The 24,151-nt window shown below is 38.6% G+C and overlaps 3 protein-coding genes across 3 annotated transcripts; 2 read left to right on the top strand and 1 right to left on the bottom strand.

The window, feature by feature from the left end:
* Positions 1–70: 70 nt before the first annotated feature.
* Positions 71–915, top strand: LOC115632818 (selenoprotein F). The gene is made up of 3 exons (XM_030530070.1): positions 71–181; positions 241–359; positions 420–915. The coding sequence occupies exons 1-3, from the start codon at positions 143–145 to the stop codon at positions 799–801; spliced, it is 540 nt and encodes a 179-aa protein (XP_030385930.1). The 5' UTR covers positions 71–142; the 3' UTR covers positions 802–915.
* Positions 916–9,987: 9,072 nt separating this feature from the next.
* LOC115632292 (probable serine/threonine-protein kinase yakA) lies at positions 9,988–19,659 on the bottom strand. The gene is made up of 2 exons (XM_030529385.1): positions 17,943–19,659; positions 9,988–12,645 (listed from the first exon to the last, which is right to left on the bottom strand). Exon 2 carries the CDS (start codon positions 12,618–12,620, stop codon positions 9,996–9,998), a length of 2,625 nt encoding a protein of 874 aa, XP_030385245.1. The 5' UTR covers positions 12,621–12,645; positions 17,943–19,659; the 3' UTR covers positions 9,988–9,995.
* A 1,714-nt stretch (positions 19,660–21,373) lies between these two features.
* Positions 21,374–23,239, top strand: LOC115632688 (esterase B1-like). The gene is made up of 3 exons (XM_030529924.1): positions 21,374–21,390; positions 21,445–21,715; positions 21,775–23,239. The coding sequence occupies exons 1-3, from the start codon at positions 21,374–21,376 to the stop codon at positions 23,095–23,097; spliced, it is 1,611 nt and encodes a 536-aa protein (XP_030385784.1). The 3' UTR covers positions 23,098–23,239.
* The last annotated feature ends 912 nt before the right edge of the window (positions 23,240–24,151 follow it).

Genomic DNA, 24,151 nt, shown 5'->3' with positions numbered 1-24,151 from the left:
TTATCAGCTGTTAGTGTTGAAAAACAATGAATCTCAAATTCTCGTTGCAACCTCTCGTTACTTATGCAAGTGGCGAGATTAGCTGTAAACAACGACGTGGTTAATTTAATAAATATTTAGTTCCATTAAAAAAGTGTTCATCATGCTAAAATACACTATACTTGCGCTCGTGGCTGTCAGTGTGAGTTTCCGCCTAACTCTTTTTAAAATGAAACATTTAAATATCTAATTCTTTGGCAGTGTCACCACATAAACGCCGAATTCACGGTTGCCGACTGCCGGGACTTGGGATTTATTAAAACACAGCTGATGTGCTCTAGTTGTGATAAGCTCGATGACTTTGGTCTGGAGACACTGAAGTAAGTGCCTCCCTCCACTGCCATTTCCATTTCCTTGCTAACCCAGCTGCCAATACACAGGCCTCATTGTAAACAATGCTGTACCCAGGACCAACAGCCCGCGGCACAAAGAACCTATGCTAAAGCTATTCTGGAGGTATGCACCTGCAAGTTCCGCGCTTATCCACAAATACAGGCCTTCATACAGAGCGGGCGGCCATCAAAATTCCCCAATCTGCAAATAAAATATGTGCGTGGATTGGATCCCATTGTGAAGTTACTTGATGCCAGCGGCAAGGTGCAAGAGACACTGTCCATAACCAAGTGGAACACTGACACAGTCGAAGAGTTCTTTGAGACGCATTTAGAGAAAGTGGGTGCCAGCAGCAAGAACTCTTATAGCGTTGTCGAGGAAGTGGATGACGATGACGAGGAAGATTACCTGAGAACAAATAGAATCTAAATTTTCTACTCTAGATTTGTTAGCGTAAAAAATTAATTCGATAATGGAAAAGTAAGGATCATTCACTGTATTTTAAATTATAATAAAGTGCGAAAACCCGTTTAGTGAATAGAAGATCAAATGTCAAATTAGCGACCAACGCACAAACAGCTAGGAAGCTGCAATTTAGCAAAAGTTTCCTTTCACAAACAAAATTGAATCCATGCACGCATATGTACATACATATGTAAGTATGTAGGTAGATACCGCCTGCACCAAAAAAATAAAATGTATGTACATATTTACATACATACACACATATCTATGTACAGAGGAGGGCGGCCACAATATTTAAATTTAATTTATCAGAAAATGCAAAATTTAAGGTCACAAACTTATTATTTAATTTTTTAGAAATTTCACTAATTAATTCTCGATTTGCCAGCGCTTAGGTACTTGGTATGAGAATCGCGGAGGAGGGCGCCCACAATATTTTTATTTATTTTATGAAAATTTTCAATATTTAATTCAACAATATTATTATTAATTTTTTCAGAAATTAAACAATTTAATTCTCGATTTGCCAGCGCTTAGGTACTTGGTATGAGAATCGCGGAGGAGGGCGGCCACAATATTTAAATTTAATTTATGAAAAAATGCACAAATTAAGGACACAAATTTACTATTTCATTTTTTAGAAAATTCATAATTTAATTTTCGATTTGCTAGCGCTTAGGTACTTGTTCAGAAAATGCACAATTTAAGTTCAAAAATTTATTATTTAATTTTTTATAACTTTCATAATTTAATTCTCGATTTGCCAGCGCTTAGGTACTTGGTATGATAATCGCAGAGGAGGACGGCCACAATATTTAAATCTAATTCCTCAGAAATTTCACAATGTAATTCCGCAATATTATTATTAATATGTATTTAATTTATTCGAAATTTCAGAATTTAACTTTCGATTTGCCAAAGCTTAGGTACTTGGTATGAGAATCGCAAAGGGTGGCCACAAAAAGTACGTGTATGGTCACAGTATGTATTGTGATACATGCGCTTGCTTTCGGAACGTACGAAAGTAATTTGTTATTGGCAGTGCCTTTAGAAACTTTAGAGAGTATCGGAAGGCAAGTAGCATATTGTAAATATGTAAACTTTGACCTGCTAGAACATAATAATCTCATAAACATCATGTCAGATGCATCATCCAGAGACCCGACGAACCTACACCTTTTCCCGTTCCAAGCTGCAACAGGGAACCCATGGTTTTAAATACAGCCTATTCTACTTTTTCTTTAGTTTTCAATATATTCCATATTCTGTGTCAATATGAATAGCAAGCTCAATCTACAGTTTGGGAATGACTCGAATTACAGATGAGCTTTCCTGCGCGCGCAACTTGAAAGCTCGGCGTCAAGGTTTGGGCGGCACTGTGGATCGCCGTTCACTGCATTGCGACGGTAGCTGTCAAAACGCCCGATTCGTAATTTATACAATTAATTTGTTATCTCGTTATCGATGGCGTACCAGCCGCACGTTGCGTGGATTTGTTTACTGTGGTGATACTCAATTTGCTGCAACAACAATAAATGACTATTGTTAAGAAAATCCTTATCAAAGAAATTAGCGACAAACTTGAACCACGACAGTTTTCTTGTCAAGCGGTGCTTTACCTCTACACCCGCCTCGCCGTCATGCGTTATGACGTATGTACATATGTATACCTATACCTACACACACACATATGTATGTACATAGGGAATTGCGTACATTCAATTGTATGTATTTATATCTGTATATGCACACGAGAATTTTTAACATGCCTATAATACATTTATTCAAAGCCGACAAATATTTGACAAGTCTGTTTAAACAAATTGCAGAGCAAATAACCAAAGTTGCCAACATAATGGGGAGACTAAGCCAAGACCATTTCCGTTGCTGGCGTCTTTGTCTGCGCATGTGTGCCGCTCCCCTATTGCTCATTCACACCACAACAGTCGACTAACGGCCTATTTTGCAGTCAAGGCGCTGCTGACAAATGAAATTGTTTATGGGCAAACTTTGTGCATCATCGCCTGTTTACTTTTGATTACAATGCATATTTTTGCATGCAATTTTTTTTTACTGCTGTTTTTTATTGTAGCCAAAGATCGCCGCAAGACAGTGAAGCAGACTGGGATGTGCATGGAATGAAACTGTATTATAGATTCGGAAAGACACTAAATGTTGTTCCAAACTTCTTCTTGGTTGTGTTATGTGTGTTTGCTTGTTGTGTTCATTTCATTAATAATATGTGGTGAAGAAACTTTAAACAGCACAGGGTATCAAAGCTTTTTGGATTGCTTTAATGAGTCGAGCAAGCTTAGATGAATGCTTGCCAAAATATCTGAGAAATCCATAGTTTTGATAGTGAGTCCATTTATGAAAAAACCCGATAAAAATCAAAAGGAACCAACTGGGTTAACAGTTCGAAAAAGGTAATGACTACATTTTTGTCGCGCACATGTGACCTGGACTGAAAATTATAACATTTGGGACTTCTTGTGGCTGTAGTTACTATTTCCATGTCCTTCTCAAAGAAACTGGTCATTTGGCTAGTAGATTTAGAGGTGTAACAGTATAGAGGGCCATTTCGTATTATGGTATTTGCAAATTAAAATTTTCGCCAACCAATGATCAAACATACAGCCAAGAGTCTTAAAGGAATTTAAAGTAGACCTAAAATGTGGAACTAAAAAATTAGCTTACCAACTTGGAGCTCGATTATCCTTTATTTTGCTAAATAAATTGTATTATTTGTATGCATCCCCAGCAAGCAGGATGCGGAAGCTTTTAATTCAAAAGCTGCATCAATACACTATAAACATTTTCTTTTCAATTTAACTTCCATTGAAGTAGTGTTTGTTTTTAAAAGAATCAGAATTGAATTAAGTGGCGCAAAACTAAAAGGATATTGTTTTAAAATGTACACAAAATACATTCCAAACTATGAAGCTTTTTAGTTGAAACCTTATCTTAGATATATATGATTTATAGTTAAAAGAAAGTAAAAATTAAACAAGGGCGAATAAAAACAAAAATAGGCAGCAGTTTGTATTTGTAAAATAAATTTAAGCCAATAAGAAAAAAGGTTAAAATTTTTTTGAAATCAATGCGAATTTGACTAAATCAAACATCTTCAACTCACTCTTTAAATGTGGAAGGCTTTTTAAATTTTACTTTATCAGACGTTTGTAAAACTTGTATATTTTTATTTAAAAACAAAAGTAGCTGTACAATAATTTTGTATTTTAAGTGCATTATTCGGTGATCATATGCATAAATAGGGTTGAAAAACTCCTTAGCCTTTCATTTTGGCGGTCAGAACCAAGGCGGTCATGCCCATTGTTTTACCAGCCACACACACATACATACATATGTACATACCTTTGTATTGTGTGTGCACCCACTGTGCCAGTTACGGACTATAACCCTTTATGGCCGGACCATTGCACGGCTCATATACACCACACATAGCGGCAAAATGCAGCTCTAGGCTCCTCCAACGTCAATGCCGCAGCTGATGCTGATGCGTATGCGTTTTCGCTATTTTTAGCAACTGTGCTAAATGGGCAATTGAGGTCCGCGCCCCTGTCAGGCCGCACGGCAGAAGGCTGCCTTTGTAATCAATACTAATTATTTCCATTATGATTGTTCTATGCATATTGCATTATTATAATGCACGGCAATGCACGACGGCGGCAGCAACAACTGCCATGGGCGAGCCTTATCAATGCCGTGCCATGCATGTAAGGGGTGGGGTCCTGGGTGCATTCAACTGCCAGCAAAACTACGCAAGCATTTGCACAAACAAACAAACATATGATGAATGTATGGATGTATTTATGTATGTATGTGTAAGCATATGTATATTAGTGTACATATGTATTTATGTATAGTGTGAAACACGCCGAACCCCCACATCCGATTTGCCTAGCCAGGGCCACACATCTTGGAATGTCGTTTTAAGAGCCAAGCAGAGAGTTCTTCATCTTCTTATTGTTGTTGTTGTTGGCGTTGCTGCTGGTGCTAGGTATTATTGTTATTGTGCTAGTACGCTCTCGTGTTTACTGATAACATTTGCGCCTTGGCAAAAAAGTGCTAAGAATCGGCAGGCAAAGCGGCGATAATGACGTTATCATCAAAGCGTCATAATTAGCTTACTAGTAACACACTTAGATAGCAGCACACACACACACACACACACACACATACATAAGTATATGTACATATACTATATGCGTGCATATGTATGTATGTGTGTGTATAACACGCAACCGATTTGATTTCATGGCATTTTAGCACTTAATTAAAAGAAAATACACACGAAGTAAAATGAGGCGAGCAAAAAAAAATGATCAGAACACCAGAATGTTAAGAGCTTGCAATTTGTTGTTATATTTCGCTTGTTGCTTGCTTTTTTTTGCCGTGTTTTTGTATGTTTCTCACATTTCCATTACACACGCTCGTTCGTTGTCGTTATTATTGTTTTTGTTGCGTTTGTTGTTGTTACACACATGTGCCTTGCCCTTTATTATTGATATCAGTATCAGTTTTGGCAAAGTCAAGTAATCAGTGCAAAAACAAAAACAAGAGGCAAACACAGTGTTGAGAGCGCGGTCCGCCTCTCCCAGATAGACAGGCAGAAAGATAGGCCGTCAGACAGAGGTACAAACACACACACATATACATATGTACATACATATGTATGTACGTGTGTACAATCTGAGGCGAAGAGCGCTAGCGCTGCTCACTGATTAGTAGTTATAAAAATCAAAAACTTGATTTTAAATTACGATTTTTCTCTGCTTGCTTGCTTTATTTATTTATAACAAATGCCCCCAAGCATTGTTGTTTGCTATTTTATTTCTGAATGTTTTGGTATGGCAGCAACAGCTCATATTTAAATACATGACTTTTTATGCGCGGAATGTAGTAGCAAACTAAGTATAGTAGTAGAAATTGTAGGAAGTAGTGGTAGTATTGATATTAGTAGAACCACACATTGAACTTTGCTACTAAATACACATGGAAAAAACTGCGTCGTGCTTGTTATTAAACAAAACAAAACAAAAACAGACAGAAAGTCGCAGCCGTAGCTAAATAGTGTACATACATATGTATGTACATATGTATATAAGTACGCTTTGAAATATGGAATTAGTTCAGCTAAAAAAAATATTAATGTTACATATGTATATGTATATAAACGTATTTATATTTCAGAAATTTGCATTTACGTGCAATTATTTAAATATTAAATCATTGCTGCTTCTTGGGCGCATGTATGCGCAGACACGCTCGTCTCAGTCAGAGCCACAGCCCACGCGGCAGACGCCCCCAAACTGAGAGGGTTCCAACAGGTGTCTGATGACTGTCTCTAACAGGCGGCGAGCTTTTGTTGGTGGCTTCTATGTATGTATGTGTGTATGTATGTATATGTGCATACATATGTGTATGTTTAGGTTGCACAGTCGAGACAATCCAACAAAAGTTTGCTCGTGCCATTGCGTTTTAAGGGCGAATAATGTTGACGGAAGTTTCTTAGGAATCGGAAATTTGTTCTCTTTTTTTCGATCTAAAATCACAATTACTTGATATTATTAAGTTTATGATTTCATTCGAATCGACTAAAGAATATACATACATATATATTCTTTAAGGGGTCGCAAATGCTTTCTATACCCGAACCTTATAGACCATATTTCCGGATTCTTATTATGAATATAAATTTCGTTCGCTTCGGCCTTGCTTTTTCATTTCGAAATCAGTTTTTATCTCCTTTGAATGCTTTCACTTTTGAACATTCGATGCTTTAAAAAAAACTTTTATCATTCAGTAAATAGTTCTGCTACTTGTACTTGTCTAAAAGTTGGCGGGTACATATATAATTATTTTGAGTTCGAAAAGTGGTAAGAGACAATATGGCTGAGGGAAATATTATATTGATAGCGATAATTGAGTTTTTAATTCTGGAAAATGCAAAGTAAAATAAAACACTATACTATAAACAAATTATAATTTTTAAATGTTATTTAGAACTCGTTTAAGAAAGTAAAACATAAATAAAATACGAATAATCCATAAATTATTGAGAATAAATAACAAAAGGTGTATAGAAGTTTTGTTCTCATTTTCCTTTGTATCTGGCTAATCACAGCACTGGCCGCATTTTCATTATCGGGATTATAGGGTAGAATATCTTCAGGAAGAACGGTTTTTATAGTTATGCCTAACCGGAGCAACCTTCACACCATCAGTTAAGACGTATTGCATTTCCCTTCAACGGATAATCAATGGTCATCATAAATCGTCCGAACTATTCGGCTGGACCTTTGTTTAGGGTCCAGGCTGTAAATGAAATTTGGCTGAATAGGAGACACTTTCATTTGGACTTTAAAATAAAATTTTAGATTTATTTGAAACAAATAACTGTGTTATTACATTGAATATATGAATTCTTGTTGCAGGTTCTTGTATTGTTTCGTATGTAAATTAATAAATGTAATTATATATTACATATACAATTATTTATTTATAATATATATATAGTAGACACTATAATTAGTTGTTTGTTTTGTGTGTGCTTTCAAACAGTACGCACATTTAAAAACTCAACATCGTCATCGGCATATCTCGGCCGCAACATTAACCACAAGACAGTAAACACAACAATTGTTGCAGTGTAGCTCTTGGCTGCTTACTCACATATAAATTAAATTAAACATATTTGTAGTAAGTATATATATATATATATATATATATATATATATATATATATATATATATATATATATATATATATATATATGTATATTTTTCAGATTTTTGACGACATTTTTGTTTTTAAATATATGTGTATGCTTAGTTTATAACTAGAGTTTACATCAATATATTAAAAAAGGAAATTTAACATTTATGCAAAAAATCTTGGTTTCTTGTTTTTACTATAGTTAACAATTATTTATACATAACTTTCTGGTACTCAATTGCTAAAACTTTTTCACTTTCAAGCGTTTATTCGCGTTTATTTGTTTACTTCTTTTTTTTTTTTTTTTTGTGAAAATCAAAAGAGTTTCTCAGTTTTTTAATTTATTAGAAATGTAATTAGGTAGTAAATTTAGACTCAATAAATGTTGTTATAATTTTGAAATATACACATATGTACTTTTTTAATATTGTATGTAAATATTTATGTGTTTGTTTTCCTTTCCTTTTTATTGTTTGTTTCTCATGCAATAAAGCTTTTTATTTTATATCTAGTAAAATTTTGCACTTGAGTTGTTTGCTTTTGTTTTTCTTCTGCTTTTTTGTTTGGTTAACTCGAAATAGAAAACACACAGACATATGTAGAAATATGTAGGGTATTTAGTTCCAGACGCCCTCTCAAATATACATATGATGTTGTTCTGGTAATATTTATTTGTTTTTGAACAATTTATGCAAGTACTGTGGGCTTCTATGAAATAGGATTTTAAAATTGTAAAAATTTTGAATATTTCGTTTTGATTTTTGTAACTCATTTCGCTTAACTTGCATTCTAATACAAAAATCACGTTTACTGACCCGAGACACCGAACAGAACTCACAGGCAAATGAATCGAGTCTCCTCTGTAATGTTTCGGGAAAGTGTCTCATTTTTAAGTTACGGTTGTGCACAGCTGACTAATAATGAGATATGGCGTGGCCAGACAAGTATTTGAACTAACTATGCATATAGAATACGCATGTTATTTGGATATTTTCTATTTATTTATTCGCATATAAATTTGTATATAAATACGATATATACACGTAATTTTTGTGATACTGTGTTCCATAAAAGGTCCCATGACTATTTTATGATATAATAGCTGAATGGGTATTAATCGTTTTAAATTTCATTGTTGCATTTTTACAGAATTGTATTCGAAAAACATAAACAAAAATGAACAGAACACACTTTGAATTCTCGAAAGAACTGAAATAAAATAACAGCACAGTCTGCGCATGTGCGGCGCTTTGGGAGGATCGATTTGCCTGCCTATGCACTAGTAATTGCTTCGACGGCACGTAAGGGCTATACAATATACACGTACACTCGTACACTCGTAAGTATCTAGTTATTGGGGAGGGATTTCGGGTTGTAGTTGTAATTGGTAGTTAAGAAAGGTGGCATAGTAGTTGTGGTGTATAAATATTTTCAAAAGCGGAACGCTATTCTAGTCGTTTGTTTTGATTTTTATCGAGAGTGTACAATATTTTGGTCGTAGGTCTAAGACACTTTTTGGTTTTAATCCCTTCCTTATACATATATGCAAGTTGTTATATACAGAAAATAGTCGTAGTTTAATATTTTTTTAAAGTTGTTTATTATATGTATAATAATAGGTATTTTCGTGGCTTATGTGCGTAATTAAGTAAAATCTGAGACTCGGTGTATGTGTCGTAATTTTAACGGGATGTGATAGATAAAATGTATAGCTTGGTAGAGGGCAGAGAAGACTTTTTAATTAGTATGTGTGTGTGTGTTTGTGTGTGTGTGTAGATACGTCATACACGTAAAAAGACACTCAAGAACAGTACGCTTAATTGTTAAGAATTTAAAAGCTAGCTACAAAGCACATACACGACAACACGACGAGGACACTGCTTTTAGTTAGAGTTGGTAAGACCTCAGGCTAATGTTGCCTCCCCACCAACCGTGTTTCTTATACTGACCAGATTTCGAAAACTTTTGAGTTAACTCTAATGTTAAGTGGGAGAACAACATGGGAATAGGACTTACCCAACTCTATTTACAGCTGTACAATTATGACGCGGCGCACTAAGAATAACCTAAAGATTAAACTATAGGTGTGTGTGTGTGTGTGTGTGTGTGTGGGTGCGGCTTAGAAGAAAAAGTTACGCACTTCTTCATCTAGATCGCTCGAGTCGACCAGATCGTCGATTACGCCCGGCACAAGCAACTCCACAGCCTCGAGCACATCCTGCTTGTCCTGCTTTGGTGACGAGGATTCATCATCATCGTCCGTTGTTGGCTGCTCTGCAGCCATAGTTGCTAGTGTTTCCGACCCCGTCACCGCTTTATTATCGACGCCACTGATCGCTGGCATGGCGCCCAGCAGCGCGTCGTAGGTGTCTTCGAGAAGCACGCCGCTCTCAATGGCTGCAACAGCCTCCTCATAGTATCAGTTAAGGTCTCGACGAAAGTGGTCCTCGATGCTGGGATCGGCACTCATGATCGCATTGTGATCGCTCATCGCTGCATCTAGTGCGCCCAGATCGAGATCGAGGCTATCAAAGATCTCGCGTGCCAAGTCCGCATTGGTGGAGCAGTCTGTGAATATGATCGCGGGTATGTCCGTTGCAGTGGGCGTGTTGGCATGACTCTGCGAGAGTTGTTGCTGTTGTTGTTGTTGTTGGTGGTTATGGTGGTGTTGCAGGTGCTGCTGTTGGTGTTGGTGATGCTGCTGATGGTTTATCATTACATTGGAGTTGCAGGCATTTCTTAGCTGTTGGTGTGGAGATGGGGAGACGCTGCCACCGAGCGTGGTCATTCCTGGCGATGAGCTGGACAGGGGTGAGCTCGAGTGATGTGGCGAGTGCAGGGGTGAGTGGTGTGGCGAGTGTTGCACCGACTGCGAGTGCAGCGACAATGACAGTTGTTGTTGGTGATGCGCAATGGCATGCGGCGAAGATTGTGCCGACATGGGTATGGGCAGCGGGGACGATGGACCACCCAGTGGAGAAGGCACAGGCGAAGCGAGCACATCGTTGGCTAGCGGGGAGTTTCCGGACAGATTGCTCGTTGCATTGCTGCTGCTGTTGTTGTTGTGATGCGTCGTGGGCCCATTTAGATTTGTGCTACCATTGTGCGTGCTTCCTCGACCAACTCCGACACTGCTACTATTATTGTTCAGACCCATTTGATGTTGTTGCGGTTGCTGATGCTGTTGCTGTTGCTGCTGGTTGTTATTGTTGGAGGCGGCAGCATTTGAGGCAGCTGGTGAGGAGACCGGACTCAGTTCATTAAAGTCTAAAAGTTTATTTTGTGCCAGCTCCTGACCCTGATACTGACTATTGGAGCCATTGCCACCACCGCTGCTAAAATCATCAAAATCCAGCGCTAAAAAATTGTTGGAGAAGTTCTGCTGCTCCGGAGATGAATTACTATCACCGAGCGTGAAGTTTTCAAAGTGATTATGAAACGAGGGATTCAGACTGTTATAACCGCCGTCGAAGTTTCCGCCGCTGGTGACTTGTTGCTGTTGCTGTTGTTGCAGCTGTGATTGCGCAGACGTGGGCGTTTGGGTGTGGCGTATGGGACTTGCAGGGGCACTTGTGTGTAGCTCACTGCCTGACACTGAGCTGAGCAGGCCGGGCGAGCTCCGAGGACTTGGTGGATTCGGTGGTTGTCGATAATCGGTCAGGTTGCCGGTGGAACCGGCAGCGCCCAACGTGGGCAACGGGCTAAAGTGTTGTCGGGGCGATGCAGCACCCGAGGCGGACGATTGTACTGCGAGATTTGTAAATGACAAATGCGGCGAGCTGCTAGGTTGTTGTTGTTGTTGTTGCTGCTGCTGTTGCTGTTGTTGTTGCTGGGGTGTGGGCGTGTTGCCGCCTGACGTAGGCGAGTGCTGTTGCTGATGGTAGGGCGAGGGCGGACCTGCGCCACAACTTGCCGGACTGAAGGGACTCGGTGACTGATCACGTGGGACATCAGGACGCTGATTGTGCGGTGACATGGCGGGCGATAAAACCGTCGCCTGTTGCAGGTGCGACTGTTGCTGGTGATGTTGCTGTTGTTGTTGTGACTGCTGCTGGTGTTGCTGTTGTTGAGGCGTTGAAGTGCACTGGAACAACGTCAGGTCGGGCAGTGAACCAGTGTTGGCAAAGTTTTGCTCTTGGAGCGACTTGAAGATACTATTCGCTGGCATGTTGCAGTTGGAGTTGGGGAATTTGGCGTTATATGGCGGCTGTTGCTGTTGCAATTGCTGCTGCAGCTGATGTTGCTGCTGCAATTGCTGCTGTTGCATGTGCTGATGCTGATGCAGCTGATGTTGTTGCTGTTGCAGCTGCTGTTGCTGCTGCTGTAACTGTAGCTGATGCGGTTGCAGCATGTGGTTCTTTCTTCTTTGTGCCTGCGGACTAAAGCTGCGTCCAATGTGCGGCGAGTGAGATCGTTGCTGGTGCTGCTGCTGATTATGCTGGTGTTGCTGATGGTGATGATAGTTGGAATGGAGCGAGTTCATTCCATCACCGCCACCAATCTGTCCCAGGTTTCCCTCTGCTGCTGCAGCCATGAAGCTCTGATGCAGAGCAGAATCTGAGCTGGAACGCCGCCACGTTTCCGGCAGATTCAGGTAATTGGTGGAGGGTATGCCCAGCATGGCATTCACTACACCGCCAGCGGTGCCGGCGCCGTAAGGCGAACGATCCTGTTTTCGCTCAGAAGGGCGACGCATTGGGCCAACGCCTACGCTGCGACCACGTGACTCACGATACATTGCTGGCGAGCCACTACCACCACCTGTTATACCCTCGGGCGAGGCTCCGCCGCCGCTCGCACCACTGCCAGAGCCACTACCGCCACTGCCGCCGCCACCACTCGTTCCGTTGCCTGTGCCCGCACTTCCAGGGGATCCACTGCTACCTTCCGGCCCACAGCAGTCCAATATCTTTTGATTCGCTTGCGGCTCATTCATTTTTGTCGCATTAACCTCCTTCATGATCTTTTCGAACTCGGCGGTTCCCTCGGCCTGCTTCAGTTTCTGCAGCGCAATCTTTTCGCTGAACTTCCGCGGATTGGCCATTGTGTCTATTCGTGTGTGCGTCTATCTAGCATTAGGATATGCGAAAGGGATGCAAAAAGAAAAATTAAATTAATTTATGGTGGTGCTAGCTGGACCATAGAGCTATTTTCTGGTTGTGAGAGATGAAGGGGGGTGAGAGGACAGCAAAGGTAAGTTGATATTTAAATTTGCTGCGTTCGTTTTTTTTTTTTTTTTTTTGCCGCCATGTTACGGTGCTTTGGCTTTATCGAGCGCATCGATTCAAGTTGAAAATGTGTTGTACGCTCTACCCTGACTGGCGTTTTTATCAATCGTCAGCGCGCGCTGCAGATAAGGCAGATAGTTGGCCTTTTCCATTAGAACACGCGCCCACACCTTCATAGGTATGACCAAAACGCTCGCAAGCTTGCTCGCCTGCCTGTCTCCCTCGTTTCGCATCTACTCTACTCTGTGCGACTCGTGTGTCTCATTTTCAATGCCATTGCATAACAAACTTATAGCGCACAGTGTGACATTTTGGAGAGCTCGGTAAATTCGATTGCTTTTAATTACTTTTTATTGCGTGAGACAATAAATGAATCCTGAATTAATGAAAAGCACAAGCAATCAATTTTCATACTCGTTATCTTTGGGAAATGTTTTGACCAAGTCGGCCGCAATTTATTTGTACAATCCGCAGAGCCGCATGTTTATAAAGACAATTCAAAAATTGCTCCACAGAAACTTAACTAGACAGAGAGATGAGCAAGACAGACAGTGAAACACACTCTCCCCAAATAAATTTCCGCTGCTGTGTTAGTTTTGATTTATGTGCGTATAGCTGAAGGCAAAATAAAAAGAAGAGCGAGCGTGCTGCTGCAGTTTGGGAGCGCAGTATTGGAGTAGAAATTTCTCCAAAAATTTGCCAAATATTATTAAACAATTCCAGGAATACGATAGTTATGGAAAATCAATAATAGCGGGTAATGGGGAAAAACAATATTCTGAAATACACATGTTTTGCGTATCTGGCGTCTTGAACTAAAATTTAGTGTCTCTAACTCTTATAGTATTCAAGATATAGGTGATTATACGATCGGCGTAACGGAAAATCCCCTATAAGGGATATACTCCCACTCCGGAAGTGTATACAAAAATAAAACACTGTAAGGCATATTTGTATAAAATTTGGTGTGTCTATCTCTTATAGTTTCTGAAATCCAGGTGCTCATACGGACGGACAGACAGACAGGGCTTGATCGAATTGAATCACTGATGTACTCTATCAATGGAATAAATTTACAACAACCGAAAAAGCGAGGGTAACTTGATATAGAGAATGGATCGTGAAAATCTGATTATTCATTTCTTTTAATAATGTGAAAAAAACTAAACATAATAAAGGTACAAAACCCTGTGTACTTGTATAAAAGCGTACCGAAAAAGCGAGGGTAACTTGATATAGAGAATGGATCGTGAAAATCTCATTTTTCATTTCTTTTAATAATGACTAATACTAACTAAACATAATAAAGGTACAAAACCCTGTGTACTCGTATAAGTTATATACGCCTAATTTTGTTTTTACACGGTCATTTTTGTACACAGTTTTGATTTAACACGGTTTAAAAATTAAACATTTTATATATGGTTACACGACATTATTCTATTTAGCACGATTTAAAATAACATTTGATCAATGACTTTTTTGCACGTTTTTTTTTACTCGACTTTTTCTGGAATGAATCTACCGTGGTAAAACAAAATTAGGTGTAGTTTATTTGAATGACTCGTAAAATGAAACAAATTTTTATTGAAACAAAAAAACTATTAAAAACAAGTTCTATGAGATTTTATATTTTTAAGGGATAATTTTATTTGACCCTTTTTCTACCCCATGGATTGCAAACTAATCCACTGTGCAGCGATTTAGCACCCGCCATTTGCGCGATATGTAAAAAAGGGCGGGAAAGCCAGCTCTTCGCGTATCGACGGCGCGTTTTGAAACGGAGTAAACAACACGTTAATAGTTCTAAAGAAAAAAAATTATACCGAACGCTTCGTGAACGATTCCCTCTACGCTGCAATGACAACAACTGCAACTGACACTCCCCTGGCTGGCTCTCCTTCCCTTCGTCCAAGCCTACTCTGCACATTATGCAAATGTCGTGAATTGCGTAGAAAACTAAATAATATTGCATTAATTTATTCGCAGTGCAAAGTTTGAGCAACACGTGAAGGGCGTCGTCCACATTGCGCTCATCGTGGACGTGGTTTTTAACGTTTACGATTCTTATGCAGATTATGTTTTAAATAGTTATATCGAGTCAGCTTATATCGCTTGCTGGAAACCTGTTGAAGAGCTGGTTTTAAGTTTATTCGATATGACAAACAAAATATTTTTCACAGCGCAGCTCTCCCCAGCTGAACAGACTTTATCTGTGACAAACGTGAGCAGCATAAGTGCTGAAGCGTTTGAAGCATGAAGTCACTCTGAAGACGAATAGGGGCTGAAAGCTTTATAATTGCTTATCAGCAGAGCGGGTGGTGTCAGCATCTAATGTCGTCACTGGGTTGTCTTGAGTTTACCTAAGGTTCACTTCAAGGCACAACGTGTGATTGTAAGCCAAAGCAAATATGAAAGCAGTTTAATTTGGTTTCAGTGGATATAACATTAAGGAAGATATACTTAGTTGTTGGTTTAGTCAATGGAAAATTTATCATAGAGATTCGGATTGGAATTGTTTGACAAATTAAAGTTTACAAGCCATAAATTAATCTTGAACTACAGCGTGAAAATAGAGAAATTGAAGTTAAACTTAATTCGAAGAATTCCTAGTCATACTACCTTCAGAGGATTCTTTGGATTTTTTACTGGATGCCAGTCATTCTGTCATGCTAGTATTACGTTGTTGAAAGTGGATTATGGTACTATCTACGCTGTCTGTCAAATTTCAAAATATAATCTAAGCAAGTACAAAATGTGACGAACATTGCATTGTCATGGAACACAATTTATAGTGTATTTTTTCTATGATGGTATTACCTGCGTTTTTAGGAATTTAAATCTACACATATTCGTATACATAGGTGGGTGCGAGTGGTTTTATTTAAAAAATATATTTTTACTTCTATAATAAATCAATATACAATGCCAGCTATTTAATCGTATGACTCTATATGATTCAGGCTTTAGAAAGGAACTCTTTTGATTTGTATTTTTAGACGATTTCTATTAACTAAACTACATTAAGTCAAAGTTTCCGCTCCTAATTCTCTGAATTGTCATATAGCATGACACATATATATGTATATTCTAATAAAAAATAGCTTCTTACACTGTTTATTCCAAACTTTAACCTATTCTCCGTGGCAACTCTTACATACTATACTATATATTTTCAATCTTCAACATATGATCTTTCATATTTGGGAAATACCTGAAACATTAATACATACAAATTCTTCTAGGCTCGTCGAAAACGCACGTCGTCGTCTAATCTACCTGCGTACAAATACATGTGTGTATGAGTGCACATTTAATTAAACCGTCGCCCCACTTTACAATCACATTAATAATTAATATCCAATGGAGTTTTTTTTTTGAATTTTCCCACTCCCTATTGACCTAACACGAATAAGTGTGTACTTCATATTTGTTTTTATTGAAAACAGTATGGTAAAATCCAAAAGCGTTCACACATCCAAGTCTACTAATCAAATGGCAGTCACATTCCAACGAAAACCACATTGATGACTAATACTCAATTCGGAAGTGTGGTTGAGAGCCAATTTGGGATTACACTAATGCTAACTCTGCTCGAGAACTGATTTGTGATTCAGATCATATAAAGAGTGTGTCTCCATAACAAGCGTACGCCTGCCTGCCTGCCTACTAATAGGAAATGGCAGAACCTCCTTAGCCCAGCAACAAGCCTGGACAGTCTATTGCGCAAGCCATGGCGCGGCAGCGGGAATATTCCCACGAATCGATAATGACATTTAATAATAATTTTAAAGCCAATACGATAAAAATGTATTTACGTACACACACACACACGTCTGGGGTGTGAGCTTCAATACGGAAAAGCGCTGCACAGCTTGGTCGCATGGTCAGTCAACTTAGCGGAGGCTTTATTGGCGAGAGCTATGCAGCTTTTAAATATATGCGTTCATACATCCATGTATGTATGTGCGGGTGTGTATTTTAGATATTTGTTTACTTGACGGGTACAAACGCAAAGGCCGCACATTGCAACATCGCATACCCGCATACTATTAAAATAATTGCAAATTCAGTGTAAATACAGAAATTTAACAAGAAATACTACAGTAAATGTTATTAATGAGTAATTGAAAAATCGGAATATTTAAATAGCGAAGGAGTTCATAATGAACTTATTAATTATGGTCTAAAAAAATGCACATAAAAGGATCCAAAACGAAGAAAAGCGCCTTTATTATATAAAGTTTCTTGTCAAAAAATAGATAACAAATTACTAAATATATCAGAAACGTCAATTTAAAAAATAATCATCTGGTGTCTATAAAATATAAAACAATTTTGTATATTTGTAAACTCTAGATCTACATAAATATACCATATGTACTTGAAACTATTACCGACTTTCAGCTATGACTTCATATGGTATACTATAATTTTTTTCAAACCTAAGATCTTAATATATGAATTTGTGCTATTAAAAATGTCTTTGTGTGTGGGTTTAAAATTAATTGGCTTAGTTAAACGGAAGAGAGAATGTTACAGTAGGCAATAAAATACCCTGTGTCAAAAAATGTCTTATAGAAGCAAAAAGTATTATTGCCGTTGAATTGTTATTGGGATAAAAAATACTTACATTTTCGTATTAAATACTTTCGGGTTATGTACACAGAAATTGACAGATCTTTTTTGAAATTGAAATACAAATAAGTAGTTTAAAGTCAATTGATATTAATGACCATTAGTACATTATACAAAAAATATCATTTGATTTATAGCACTAGTTTGAGAGACCAGTAGCAACTATGTAAATAATCTATATTATATAGGAACGATTCTGATGTTATCTGGATGTTATGAAAGAAAAATACTGCTTAATAAGCATGATATGGTATAAATATACATATGTAGTGTTACAATCTATGCAATAACTATTCTACCTATTCCCTATATCGAACATGTACTGCATATTATATATGTAGAGATTTTGAGCGCGCAAAACGAACGCAGCTTAGTTTAATATGAGCGCAGTCAGTAAGGACGGGTATTGTGTGTTTCGGGGATGAGACACTTGTGGAGTGGTCCCAAAAGGAGTGTTATATATGTATCTTTTTATGGCTCCCAGAATTTACTATACTTACATGTCAAGCTTTATGTTAGATTAATATATTTTTTATCGCTCTCTTGGCGACGCTGCAAAACTCTGATTGAATTTTACTTGCGCCGCTCGCTAATTTTTGTTATGCAAATTTCTTTTACTCAAATTTTTTATATGCTTTAATTAAAGTATGCATGTATGTGTGTACGAATTTATTTTCGCGCTCTTTTGGCGCTGATGTTGTTAATCGTTGTTGTTTTAGTTACTGCTACAGCTGCTGCTGGTGTTATTGTTTCGTTTAAGCTGTTGTTGGCTTGCTTTTGCGTCTTCTTTAAGAGGGAGGCTAAAACTTTGTCACTTGCACACATAAACGGCGACGAGGCTGCGACTGCGACGTCGACGCTTGTATTGTTCAGCGTCGTTGTCGTCGCCGACTGATAAAACCAGATTTTTTATTTGCGTTCTGCTTCTTGCTGTACAAAATACATACATACATATATGAAATTAAATTTTTTATTATTTTTTTTATTAAATGCGAAAAAAATTGATTTCTAATTTGAGTTTTAAGCTTGCATTTTTGGACGTCTTGGGACGGTGGCGCGTGTTTGTTTTTTGTTTTTTATATATTTGTGTTGTACGAGTATATCGCGCCAGTTGGGAATTTCTTAATGGCCGCGCGCGCAAATATATTTTAACAACTGATTTTTTGCGGGCTGCGTTGATGTTGTTGTTCTTATTACCAGCTAGCTCAGCGTCACTAATACACACACATACACACATACATGACATATATACATAAACGCTAGTAGTTGTATGTATGTGTGTGCACACGTTTATTGTTTTAACGCACAACTACGACGTTTTTTTTTCGTTTTTATTTTGTGCGCTCAGCTGGTTGGTACTTTTTGTTACCGCACCGCACGCCGTGCGTTTTACACACTCACACACACACCCTTGCAAGCACAAACACTCACAGGCCAGCGAAATGAAAAACTTTTGTTGCGCCTTTGACCTCTTTTCACACCGACGGCAGCGACGACGTCGACGGCGACAGAGACTGCGACGGCAACGACACTTTTCATATGAAAATGAAAACTGTATTTTCAATACATATTTCCACCGCTGTTGTTTGTTTGTTGCGTTGATTTGCTTTAAATACAGATGTATGTATATGTACTATGTCTTTTGTATTTTCCAATTGCGTTGGAATTCTTAAATTGACTCGTCGTCTGGTTAGGATTACAGCACGCAGTAGTGCGTGCAGCGCGCACTCGCTCCTGGTTTGTACCCGTTTTGGTATTGCATTTTGACTAGCTTGAGATTATTTCAATTTCATTCTTCTTTTTTAACAAAATTGCCGCAGAAACAGACACACCATTACACACACATATGCACGAATACAAGAGGGGCCTGTTGTGCACACTCGCGTTTTCAGCAATTTTCCGTTTCTATTTTGCTGCGGGTCTTATTTTTTTCGGGCTTTTATTTTCGTGTATTATGTTATTTTCGTTGCACCTCGCACTCACATACAACTTATTATTGCTCACTGCTACTGCTGTGCTGCTGCTGATGTCTCTCGTTCTTCGTTCATCTTGCTTGCTGCGCTGCTGCTGCCTGGCGGACTGACAAACTGGCACTTTTTTACTGGCGCTCCGAATTTGTTGCGCATGCAAATAAAAACACGCGACTTGGGATTCTTTTTTTTTTTGCAATCGCCTTATTGCGCGTGTAATCGTTGTCTTTTTAATAATATTTATTGCACTTTTGTTTTGTTTTTTTCACTTTTTCACTAAAAGAGCTTGACGCGTTGTGGTCGACTGCTATCGTCATCGTGCGCTGCTCCCATAATCGGTCATCGATACGCATAACATTAAAAGAGACTATGGCCCCCAGTTGGAGCCCTGGGAGGTAAGTGTTGCCATATCGATATATTGGGGCTGTGCTGCCATATTGGAGTAGTGGCGCCACTCTGCGGCTGTCCACAACATGCAACAGTGCCGAAACTGTTGCAAGCACAAGCTCAACAGATGTTTCAAATACATGTATGAATATTTTCTGCACAATTTAATTTCATGAGAACACATATATATTTAACTTTATATATACTATATATACTTATGTATATGCTTCTAAAGACATTTATTTTCATTCCCTACATTTAAGTAAACTTATATGTATGTAGGTAAATGTGCATTTAAATTGCATGACATGCTTCAACACACTTTAATTTCGTTGCGGTGCCGTGTGTGTGTGTGCGTTGGTGTATTAGTGTGCGATTTGTTCGTTTGACTACATACATACTCGTACACCAGTTTCCTTTTCCGTTACCATTTTGTGTCTGGTTTCCGGCATTTTTGTACGCCATTTAAAATTGTTTTGCCCGATAAGAATCTAGGACAGAATTTGTTTTCCAGCCACTTGAATGCCAATTGGAAGCAAATTGCGGCCGCAAGGCAATGGCGGAAATAAGCCAGATGCTGAAAATAAAAAAATAACTGCAAAGGTGAAATGTAATTGCAGTCAGAAACGTCAAATTAGGCTGCCTATTTTAGTATTTACGATGAAGAGAGTGTGGCCAAAGGCCCAGCATTGGGAACTCCTTCATGTTTGGGTCCTGTCCACACCCTTCGTCCTTTACTCGCATGCCCACTTAACTGTACCGCTTCAGTTTATTTGCTTCATAATTATTTGTTCGTTTATGGCTTTGTGTGCATAATTCATTCATCAAACTGTCAAATGAATGTCAAAACTAATGGAGGGGTAGCTCGTGGAAAAATGGCAGAAAATACAAATAGCAAAATGACCAAAAATGTTGTCGCACGAGCTCGAGTAATTGCTCTATTATTACAATGAATCGAGCGCGGGAGGGTCTTGCTGTAACTCAATTAGCTTATCGGTATAGCCATAACAGTTTGTTTTGCCTGTACTTGTTTACTTTCGAATAGCTAATGTTGTTTTATTACACCTCTTACATAAATATGTACATACTCGTACATATGTACATATGTACAAATGTATGTATGCCTGAATGTTTATGCATAAATGTGAATGTACATATGCGTGGCTCCCTAACCTCTCTCTCGCGCTTTCTTTGAAGCCATCACTTCCCTTTATGAGTTTGTGAATGGATCTGCTGCTGCAGGTGGATTATACTATATACATTTTTGTAGTGTGTATAAATTAATGAAATGAAATGAAAATGTATGTATTCGTTTTTTGTTTTGTTAAATCCAGCTCGATTGTGGTACTCTTAAATGCACAGACTCTAGGGTCAGACGAATAAGATAATGATGGCACTATATGTACATACATATGTACTTTTATCTATATGATGGTATTGTGATAAAGCTCAAAGCATCAAATGTCAGTAGTTGCTATGATAAGCCAGTTTTTAAAATAAACCAGTGTAGAGATCGGCGGGCGGTTCAGATACCAGCGAACACTTACACAAGCAGCATATGAAATACAAGTAGAATGAGTGAAGAAGACTAGTAAGATAATCACAAAATCATAAAGTGTAATGGAGAACATCTAATTTTTCACAGCAAAAATGAGGAGCCTATTGTTGAAACCACCCATGGAAAGATTCGTGGGAAACTGTTACATGGCATTTACGGTGATCCCTACTACTGCTTTGAAAGCGTTCCGTACGCAGCGTCTCCTTTGGGACCACATCGTTTCAAATCCCCACGCCCACTGCAGCCCTGGACAGGCATCAGGGAGTGTACCATAACAGGGCCCGTGTGCCTCCAATTATATAATAATAAGCTTGTGGGCAGCGAAGACTGCTTAAATCTGAGCATTTATGTGAAGCTGGTAGGGTTCTGCTAAAAAAAAGTGTAGTTCCATCATTTAATATATTTTATTGTCAACAGCTACGGTCATCCAAACCTCTGCCCATACTAGTGTATGTGCACGGGGGTATGTTTAAGCGAGGCGATTACACACGGCGAGATTGGGGTCCGGATTATCTAATGCAGGAAGAACTCATAGTTATATCTGTGGGTCATCGCTTGGGTGCATATGGTTTTCTCAGCTTTCCGGATGATCCAACCTTGGAAGTGTCGGGCAATGCTGGACTTAAGGACATCATTTGCGCACTGCGCTGGATTAAAGCAAATGCCAGTAATTTTAATGGCGATCCAATGAACATTACTCTGGGAGGCCATAGCTCCGGCAGCATATCAGTCCAATGGCTACTGGCCAGCTCACAAACCGAAGGTCTGTTCCATCGTGCTATTTTGCAGGGGGGATATGGACCCGAGTCGCAGTGTCTGCCAAACATTGCATATCGTCTGGCCGTGCAACAAGGATACCAAGGTCCAAATGAGTCGCGATTTATTTTCGAGTACCTCAAGGGTTTGCCGTCAGAACAGTTGGCCGACTTCCATGCCCTCACCGACGAGGAGAAAAACATGGGGCTGCTTATAGCATTCGCGCCCGTTGTGGAGGCTTCATGGTGCAACGACGCCGTAGTCACCTCAGAGCCAGTGTTGGCACAGAGGACCTCGTGGAGCAATCACATACCCTTGCTTTTGGGCGCTACAGAGAATGAGTCGCTCTATTCATCATACGGGAAGTATACCAAGGACCCCACGTTTTATGAAAAAATCCATTCAGAACCGCAGAGAAAGCTACCGAATGTGCTTCAGTGGAGGTGTCCATTGGAGTTACAGCACTTATTGGGGAAGCAGCTGTTAGCTGTCCACATCGGTCGGCTTTGCGAAGCCATCGAGCTGGACTCTTACAATTTGGTTTATCACAACATGCATCGATTTGTGGAGTCCCGAAGGCGCTATTCTACCCAGCCAGTCTATTTGCAAAGATTTGCAATGGATTCGCGCAAATTTAGTTTCTATCGTAATCGTGCCTTGGGTGACGTCTTTATTCCTGGTGTAGGCCATGCGGATGAATTGCTTTTTCTTTTTCACAGACCTGGATTTAGTGTGGCGGTGTGTAAGAACAGTGACGAATACAAGACCATGCGACGCATGGTCAGCATGTGGAGTGCGTTCATAACGCGCGGCAATCCAAATACTCCCGAAATAGAGCCACAGCTGTGGTCACCAGTGGACCCAACAAGTGCTTACAAGTGCCTAAACGTAGATAGGGAGCTTACGTTGATTGAGTCTCCAGAATATAGAAAAAATTTGGTCCGGGATGGTTGGTATAAGCAAGCGGAGCTGCCTCTATATTAGGTGGAAAGCTGTAGTACCAGACATCTGGGGCATGTCTCTTTTTAATATTACCCTTCAGTTTCAACAGTTTATGCAAATTATTCCAATTTGTTTTTTAAAGGCATGAAATTCAACAAAATAATATATTTGTCTTTTAAAAGAATTTCCGACAATTTTTACTGCATAGTTATTGATGAGTATGTTGCTTACGATTATTTGGCTTTTTATTTATTTTTTTTTTTTAATATTTTAATAAGTTTTCAAAGAGTATGCCAGATTCATGGAATGCCATATCTTCTGTCACACTCGAGCGGCCTGGGGATAAGGAGATTCTACATACCTAGTTTGGTAAATCTGGGCTGAGCCGTTTCGATAATCCAGGCGTTTATTCAGACAGACGGACGACTGGACTTTTCGGGTACAGGATTTAAGAGATCATAATATTCATTATTGTATAAGTTAAATTAAGAGCTAGTAAACATATTCCTAATCAAAGTCAAATTGTTTTAAACATTTTAATCATTTTGTTCAATATTATGTTTTTTTATTTTTATTATTTTTGTTACTTTGAACTTTTGCAAAAAGGAGCTTAGTTAGTTATTAATTACTTTTTAAATGAAGCGTAATACTAATTTGGTTTTCTTTACACGATGTATCTTAATTGTTTCAAAACCAACCTAGTTTTTATCTTACTTTGTCCTTTCTCTAATTCATGTTAGTTGGTATATGCCATTAATTAATTTGGAATGTCGACTATACATATTTTGGAATATTTAAAGCATATTTTGAAACAAAATAAAATAATAGTTTATGATAATAAAAAGCTCATTTTCTATTTGTAGTATTCAATTTGGAGTTTATCGTATTAAATTTAATTTTTTTTAAAGGAATCTAATTTGATTGTTTGCGGGAAATCTATTTAAAGGCCTTTTTGTTTTTTCTGTTGCTAACATTTAGGTGCGACAACAAACTGAACTTTCACTTTTCACAAATAGCCATTCGTGTCAGGAGGTAGACATTCAAAAGAACAAGTTCCAAATAATCTGTCCAATTCCAATCAGACATGAACATTTAA

Source organism: Scaptodrosophila lebanonensis, unplaced genomic scaffold (assembly GCF_003285725.1).
Source record: "Scaptodrosophila lebanonensis strain 11010-0011.00,11010-0021.00 unplaced genomic scaffold, SlebRS2 tig00001415-arrow-pilon, whole genome shotgun sequence".
NCBI classification, from domain to species: Eukaryota; Metazoa; Arthropoda; class Insecta; order Diptera; family Drosophilidae; genus Scaptodrosophila; species Scaptodrosophila lebanonensis.
This window is presented reverse-complemented; position numbering and strand designations above follow the sequence as displayed.